The sequence below is a fragment of the Octopus bimaculoides genome, chromosome 23 (assembly GCF_001194135.2).
Source record: "Octopus bimaculoides isolate UCB-OBI-ISO-001 chromosome 23, ASM119413v2, whole genome shotgun sequence".
Lineage (NCBI taxonomy): Eukaryota > Metazoa > Mollusca > Cephalopoda > Octopoda > Octopodidae > Octopus > Octopus bimaculoides.
The window spans coordinates 32,568,873-32,578,041 of NC_069003.1; the positions used below are offsets into that span (position 1 = coordinate 32,568,873).

At 33.9% G+C, this 9,169-nt stretch overlaps 1 protein-coding gene across 1 annotated transcript in view; it reads left to right on the top strand.

Annotated features, from left to right (window-relative positions):
- The window catches only part of LOC106883544 (tight junction protein ZO-1), a 593,195-nt gene that overhangs the window by 487,668 nt on the left and 96,358 nt on the right, over positions 1 to 9,169 (top strand). Inside the window, exon 8 of the mRNA XM_052975956.1 lies at positions 7,635 to 7,738. Within this exon, the coding sequence (XP_052831916.1) occupies positions 7,635 to 7,738 (104 nt within the window). The remainder of the gene's footprint in view (positions 1 to 7,634; positions 7,739 to 9,169) is intronic.

Here is a 9,169-nt window from a genome sequence, read left to right on the forward strand (position 1 = left end):
ATACACACATATAGGTATGTGTATATATATATATATATATATATCCACATATATTTGTGTGTGTGTGTGTGTGTAGATGCTTCTCACAACAACATTACAAGCTGCCTTTTTAAGCTTACATTAAATCATTCTGGATTCCATCACTATTACAAAGTCAGGTTATCGTAATTTATCAGAACCCCACACACACACACACACACACCAGAATCTTCAATTCCAGTTCCAATATCCTAAACATATCAGTCTTTTATTTATAAATACGCTAACATCCAAACATACCAGTCTGCAAAGCTAGTGATGCGTGATAAATTTTGTTTGTAACACTATAGATACATATATTTTCTTGTTACACAAACACACAATGGTTCACTGCCTCTTTGGAAACAAATTTTGTTTATAATTTTGCTACATTGTTGCTGCTGTTATTGTCGATGTCTTTGTCATTGTTCAAGCCAATGTTAGCCCTGGGCAAGCAAACCTACGATTGTGAGTTCCAGCCATGACTACTACAACTTGTTGTTGTTGTTGTTGAGCTTACGGCAAACTTATGCTCAAATTTGTTCCAGCTGTGATCACTATGATTTGCTGCTGTTATTGTTTAACCCCAGGTCATCGTGGTGAAGGTTATTAACAACTACACTTGCATGGTTAAACAGATTATTTTGCAGATGTGTAGTTTTAAGATCAGTTTGATTGCGCAGTGATACTTTCGGTAATTAATGACTTCTACCCTAACCATGGGCTGATAATTACCTTGTGAGTAAAATTTGGTAGGCAGAGCTATATGGGTACCCCATTATATCTACTTACATTCACACATGCATTCATACATATACACATACACACACATGCATATTGCTAAAACAATATGTATTTGTCTAACCCATACTAGCATCGAAAAACAGACATAAAAATGGACACTGTGTGTATGTGTGTGTGTATTAGATTGTTAGTAGATTGGTGCATCAAACAAAAAGATTTTGCAGTATTTTGACATTAAGTTAATACCTTTACATCAAGGTGAACTTAAACATTCATTAAATAGATATCAGTAAACTAAGTACCTAAGAGACTGGGGGGGGGGGTTATAATAATCTTAAAAATATATATATATATATCCTCAAAGATAGTGCCTCAGCATGGTCACGGTCCAAAAACTGAAACCTGTAGAAGAATGAAAGAGCAGAATTAAATTGGTCTGCCACAAGGATTTCACTTCTACTGGTAGTGTAAATTAATGGTTAATAAATCACTGATGTTGCAAATAGTTGGTGGGCTGAATAAAAATTCTTTATTATATATTCCCCTTCTTATTTTCCTTACTAAGGATTGTGCTAATTACATTAGTTTCCTCTTTCTTAAGGCAAACTAATTCCACTTTTGAATTAATTTGCTGACATAGGCCACTACTAGTTATCTTGGACTCTACTGTTTACTTGGGTAAAATAAGTTGATCCCTTCTAATATAATTCATTGTCAACAATAAGATAAAGACAATTATTGATCCATGGTCATGGAAATAATCCCTTCTGTGACATCTGGAAGAAGTGTCCTCAGAGGTTTGCATTTTAACATACATTGATTGGTTCTACTCGGCTCATCTCATTGCACTTAGAGTATAAGAAGATTTAGAAGATTGCCTTCACAATCTTTTCTACTTCAGTTTTGGTTGCAGACATAGTCATGTGTTTCAGAGTTGTGCAATCATGTAGTTCCGGATTTGATTCCAGTGTGTGACACTCTGAACAAGTGACTTCTGCTATTGCTTTGGGCTGAGTGGAATTTTGTTTGATGGAAACAGTGTAGGAGTCTATCATACATGCATTTCTGTATATATATATATATATACATGTATATATGTTTGTGTGTGTGTGTGGCATGTGATGTATAACAGAGAAAGATATAAACAGTAAGAAAAATAATATAAACCAGTGTTTTTAAAATTAAGTCTCTTGTGGTGTTTGTTCTGCCTGAGTTACATAGACAGTCCCTGTGAAATTTCAGTGAGGCAGTGATTGTCCCATTGGAAACCACTAACCAACAACTGTATTTATTGTTCACAAAATGCAATATGAAATAAATATGATCGCCATTGTTTTCTTCTGATTTATGGTATGCCTAAATCTTAAGCACTAATCCTTAAAAGTGCACCGGATTCTGTCACATTAACATTGCTGCTTCGCTTTTAAGAACACAGTGGATTCAGTAAATTTGGATAAATTCTTATGCCACAGGGAGACAAGAATCCTAATGTTTGAAGCAAAGCCCGTTGTTGGAGAGAGAAATTTCTTTTCTTTTCCAGAAATTTACTAATTTTACCAAATAATGTTTACCAACACAGAACATTATTACTTTTTTTTCGGAGACTCTGCTTTTATTTTAAGATCTTAATGGCCAGTATTGGAAAATAATATTTTTTATATATTCCTTATACAGTTTTTTTTTTATGTTTGTTTTGTTTTCACAAGAAAAATAACTTCTATTGTCAATATATCAAACTTACTTTTACATCAGAAGTGTAAAGCCTCGTATAGACACTGAGTACTAGAAATGACAACCAAATACTCCCCAAATCATACATTATAGGGTGTTCATGCTAAATTTCAGTTTGTATAAAAGGATAAGAAAAAGTAAGAGTATTTTGAATTAAAAAATATGAACAAGGTTATGGCTGTGGCATAACGGTTTACTCAGAGTTACCACTGTCAGTTTCCATCATGGCTTTGAAACAGGCCAGAACCTAGCACATGTATTTCTCACTGTATCCCTGAGATCTTCAAATGCAGTGTTTTGGTGATTGGGCCATTACAAACATGTAACCAGTGAATCTGTTGTTCACAAACTGCAAAATGAAAAGAGGGGGCAAAAAAAATGGACAATAGACCAGGAATCCTTGAAGTTGGCCCCCCAAAATAACTACAATCCAAAGACAGAAACTTAGTAAAAAAAATAAAGGGAGTGAGTTGCTAAGAAAATAATTCTGGTTTAAGTTCTCTAAATTTGTTTCTCCTCCTCCTCCTCCTCTTCCCAATTTTCTACTAATTCTGGTGGTTTCTAAAATTATTTCTGTTAATAATTAGATTTTTTAAAAGAAGCGAATCTGATATCGTACAGAATCAATTTGTCTCCAGCCTTCAGTGAAACAATTTGTCAAAATGTAAACACATACATATATATATGTGTATACGCATACACACACACACACACACACACATATATATATACACACATACACACACACACACACATGCATATATATTATATATACACATATATCTATATGTGTGCACACACATATATATATGTACATATTTATATACATGCATACACACACACATACTCACACACACATTTATATATATAAATGAATGTTTTTTGAGAAGATAATTTAATAAAAAATGAAATTGATAAAAATCTTTGTCAATAATGAAAAAAGCAAAAAAAAAGCCAAGAAAAAAATCAATATCATATTTCCTCTTCTTATCCCAATGGCGAGACAATATACAATACGATGTTAATTCTAGCAAAGAGAAAGTAAATTACATTTAAGAGAACATATGTATTTATTTCTTTGAAAATGTCTATTTCCTGTGCTTTGTTTCAATAATTATTCAAATTCACTGTGTGGGTGTGTGTAAGTGTGTGTGTGGGTGTGTGTGTGATTATTTCTGAGAAATTCAGGCATGTATTTTCAAGCATCTACGAGAGTTGAACTGGATTTAATGCTACATAACTTAATATAACATGTAGACTAACTGAATAGAAAAACATAATTCATTTAAAAAATATATCTAGTATCTTGTCTGTCTGTCAATCTTTCTGCACATGGCCTAATGCAGTGGTTCCCAGCCTGTGGTCCGCACACCCCTGGTGGTCTGCAAAGGTAGTGCTGGGGGTCTGTGAACTAAACTCAAAATTTCATACATATATATATATATATATAATTAAGGATAAGCATATTAAAAGGGGTCTGTGGGGAAACCCATTTAAATAAAAGGGGTCCTTGGTAGTGAAAAGACTGGGGAACCACTGGCCCAGTGGTTAGGGTTTTTTACACTCATGGTCGCAAGATCATGGTTTCCATTTCTAGACTGATGTGTTCTGTTCTTCAGCAAAACCTTTTCTTTCACATTATTCCATTTCATTCAGCTGTAAAATAGGTAACTCTGTGACAGACTGGAATCGGATCACATTCAGAGTGAATGTTAGCTTGACTGCCTAACCAGCAGAGTGGCATCAATCAAAAGCTACAACAGTGCAAAGAAGCGCATTGTGATCAGCAGTGTATTACCACAGCTGATAGTTGAGTCAGTACAGTGATGTGATGTGTTATAACTATATATATATATATATACACACCTTATAGAAAATAGTCTAATGCTGGGACATATAAACCCTTGATAGAAAAAAAACAACGGGCATTAGTACACATGGGAAATGAACTAATGCCCCCTTTTTTTCCACATCAAGGGCTTATCTACCCCAATATCAGACTATTTTCTATAGTCAATATATGATGAAAGTTTATGAGCTTAAGCCTATATTTACAAAATTTCCTCACGCCACCATTTCTTAACTTGTATATATATATATATATATATATATATATATAGAGAGAGAGAGAGAGAGAGAGAGAGAGAGAGAGAGAGATGTGAATATTAACAACTCATTTTATTGCATAATTCTACAATTGTTTCATTGACACTCTACCAAAAGTTTATTGCTAGAATTATTATGTAATACACAAACTGATGCTTCAAATCAATATCATTCAAGCAATGCTGGAAAATATCAGCTCTTCAGGTCTTTGTATAAATCAGTATTATATAATAATATTCCAGCAATAAACTTCCAGTGATGCATTAAAGAAACAATTGTATAATTATGCAATAAAATGAGTTGCTCACTGTCCACCTTGTTAATGTTTATATAAATTCAAAGGATATTTATGGATTTTCATGTATCTCATCAGTGAAGCAATCCATTTTGTTGGATGATAGTATCTGATAGCTGATATTTGTTGACAGGTTTTATAATGTAAACTCAAAATAGAATTTACATACAAGTGAGTGGTCAAACGAAAGTGGCATTTAATGCATTTGGTAGGATATATTTTTCAATAACAAACAGTTTGACTTAAGCTCCATATGACTTAGTGTTTTGTGGACATGTAGGATGTGTCCATTCCATCAGAAATCAGGAGCTGAGTCAAACATGTATATTATATGTACACATACATGCACATGTATTTGTCTTTATCTGTATGAGAAATAGAGACAGTGGTGTAGATAAACATGTTTGGGTCTGAATATATAAAATATACATATATGCATGTAAATGTCTATATATATATATATATATATAAGGATATCTACAGAGAGAAGCAAAAATTGAAAATACTTAGAAGATAAACACTCATGTATAAGCATATAGAAATTTATAAATCTATGAGAAGTGCAAACAATATCAAAAGCTAAGGAAAGAAGGCATAGCATTTTAAGTCCAACAGCTCTTTCTGGGGGGCTTGAAATTACATAATAGTTGTAATGTTCATACTTGGCAGATCGAGTGTACAAAAATTTAAGAATATGCAACCATTAGAAGATGCACATAAACATTGCCATAACACTAGCCCCCTTCGTCAGGGTGGAAAGATTGCCAACTAGCTGATATACATGTGTATGTGTGTTCATTCATTCCATTCCCTCCACTCTTGTTAACACTTACACAGGCCATAAGAGCTTTGACAAAAGTCCCATGAGTTTCAGTTTATCCATGACTGATCTAGAACTTACATCATTACACAATGTTCACCACCACCACCACTTTTTTTTAAAACCTTTTAAAGTGTGATTTGACAGAGATTTAGCTGCTATTTCTAGTATGTCCAATGACCTCATAGAAGCTTCCTTGTTGGCTCAATTGTTTCAGTTATTTAAGATTATGAAGAATTGTCTATTTCTGTTTCTGAATCTAAGGAAATAGCAAGGTTTTGATGCCAACATTTCCTGGAATAAATATATTTTTTCTTTATTTTTTAAAATTATTTTTGTTACTTTTAACAATCTTATTGTTACATTCAATATCATGGAAATACTATGGCTAAATTTATAGGAATTTTTTATTCTTTTTTGAAAAAGGTTTGGAATTTTGTTTTATTTTATATTCTAAAAGAAGCATTTGGCAAATGTTCAAAACTTGCGTCTCATATTGCCATTATTTGGGGGTTTTCTTCTTCTTCCCCATATTTTAAAAAATTTTCCTTTGTTGGTTTTTTTTTGTATTATTTTTTGTTTTTTTCTTGTTGTTTTTTTCTCCACTGCAGGATGTAAATTTGTGTGAAAACTTAAGACTTCAATTTTTGGCTCTTTTATGATGAGATATTTTTATTTAATAACATCACCTACACTACCATAGTGTACACACTACTATCTATTTCCTAAATACACTAATAATAGCTTGATCTCTCAAAGGACTTGCTAGAAATTAATATATTAGTATTTTGTTACCAGCAACCAAAATTTTATGTAAATTTGATTTAAATTTGTACAAACATGTCAGACTTTAATTTTCGGCTTTTATGAAAAGATGTTTCCATTTAATAATATAGTTGACATTCAGCCTGGGACTGTAGTAGAAGACATGTAACATGTTGGGCAAGTTTCTTTTGTTATAGCCTTGGGCCAACCAAAGCTTTGTGAATGGAAACTGAAAATAGCCTCTTGTAATGTATACGCATGTATGTATATAAGTGTGTGCGTGTGTGTGTGTATATATATATATATTATCTGAAGCAGTTTGATTCAATTCCCTGCTATTTCAAGTTTCGCAGACCCCCTAACAGGAGCCTGACGCCATGAGGCTTTAGATTGCTGAATGTATATATGTTTAGTTGTGGAGGCGCAATGGCCCAGTGGTTAGGGCAGCGGACTCGCGGTCATAGGATCGCGGTTTCGATTGCCAGACCGGGCGTTGTGAGTGTTTATTGAGTGAAAACACCTAAAAGCTCCATGAGGCTCCGGCAGCGGATGGTGGCAAACCCTGCTGTACTCTTTCACCACAACTTTCTCTCGCTCTTTCTTCCTGTTTCTGTTGTGCCTGTAATTCAAAAGGTCAGCCTTGTCACACTGTGTCACGCTGAATATCCCCGAGAACTACGTTAAGGGTACACGTGTCTGTGGAGTGCTCAGCCACTTGCACATTAATTTCACGAGCAGGCTGTTCTGTTGATCAGATCAACTAAAATCCTTGTCATTGTAACCAATAGAATGCCAGTTTTTTTTTTTTTTTTTTTTTTTAATATGGGCTATTCCTGTTGGAAAAAGAGAGAGAGGAGGTGAGCGAGAAAAGATGGTGAAGAAGATATGTTAGATGTAGGTTCACGTTGCAGGCAAGTTTGATGCTGGACAACTGAAACTCTACGTTATCATTCAATGCTGTAATGAGATTTTCATTGAGATTTCAACTGAAATATGAACACTTCAGAATGGGGCAGGGTAGTCTCACACAAATTGGGTTAAAATTAACAGCTAAGCAATTCTTAATTATATTACTCACATTTTATGTACAATCTATGATGTTACCATAATTTTTATTAATGTTAATAGAGTAATTTTTCTTTTCTCCTTTTCTAGAATTTGGCATTATTCTAGGATGTCGCGTTTTTGTAAAAGAAATCATTAAGCATAGTGTTGCAGCTGAACAAGGTGGTTTGAAGGTTGGTGACACAATTCTAAAGGTAAGGAGGACTGCTTGTTTCCACAATTTTCATTTTATTTTGAGGTTTTCAGCGTACAAATTGATAAAGTATATAGTGTGAAAACAGTCAAGCATTGTCACTATCTTTCCAAATCCTGCTGCACTTCACATGGAATTTTTGCTCCTCAAAAGTCATCTTACATTTTTCAGCTGTAAATTTTGCTCTGAAAAGTTTGATTGGTATTCCAGAAAATATGACATTGTTTCTTCTTCTTCTTCTTCTTATTATTATTAAGGTGGTGAGCTGGCAGAATCGTTAGTGTGCCAGATGAAATCCTTAGCAATATTTCGCCAGTCGCTACGTTCTGAGTTCAAATTCCACCAAGGTTGACTTCACCTGTTATCCTTTCGGGGTCGATAAAATAAGTACCATTTGAATACTAGGATTGATGTAATCGACTCACCCCTCCCCCAAAATTGCTGCCTTTGTGGCAAAATTTTAAACCATTATTATTATTATTATTATTATTATTATTGTTTGATATTTATAAGGTAGTGAGCTGGCAGAATCGTTAGCATTCCATGCAAAATGCTTAGTGACATTTCATCCATATTTATGTTCTGAGTTCAAATTCCACCTCGGTCAGCTTTGTCTTTGTGGCAAAAATCTCATCCTTTCAGTGCCGATAAAATGAGTACCGGCTGAGCACTGGGGTCGATGTAATTGACTTACCCCTCTCCCCAGATATTTCTGGCATTGTGCCAAAATTTGAAATCATTATTTGATGTTTAGTGTTCCACCATAGTACATCTCCTAACTGTCAACTAACCAACTTCTATCAACTCCACTCATTCACAGTATTTCCATTATTCCTCACTACAGAAAAAAACGAAAAAGAAAACTCTATTTTATTATTTTTTGAATTTATTTTATATCTATCTCTTTGGTGCAAGTGTGGCTGTGTGGCTTAGAAATTTACTTCCTAACCAAATGGGTTTTGGATTCTGTTCCACTGCATGGCACCTTTCTCTCATATGTACTTCCTGAATGTATATAAAACAATAGAAAACCTAAAAGAACACCAGGCCCTTCCACCACCCCTGACACAGACAAAAGCTGTTATGTGTATTGTATTAGTTGCTTGCCCAGTGTGGGGGTGAAGGCGATTTACTGATTATGCTATGAACTAATCACTTACCACTTTTTTCTGTCAAATCAGGCAGTTTTACTGATATAAACTCACACTTCTACCCATATTAATATCTCACTTCTAAGATAATTTGTCATCCATTGAGATTCCAGCAGATAGATTTTACTGCTACTACTGTCCAACACAGCCAAGTATCACACTTCAATTCAATGTTTATGCTAAGAATTAATGGCCCATTGCTCTTTTTCTGTCTCAAAATATTGCTTATAATGTCTCGTATCTTCTATATTAAAATCTTAACTGTTTATATATATATATAT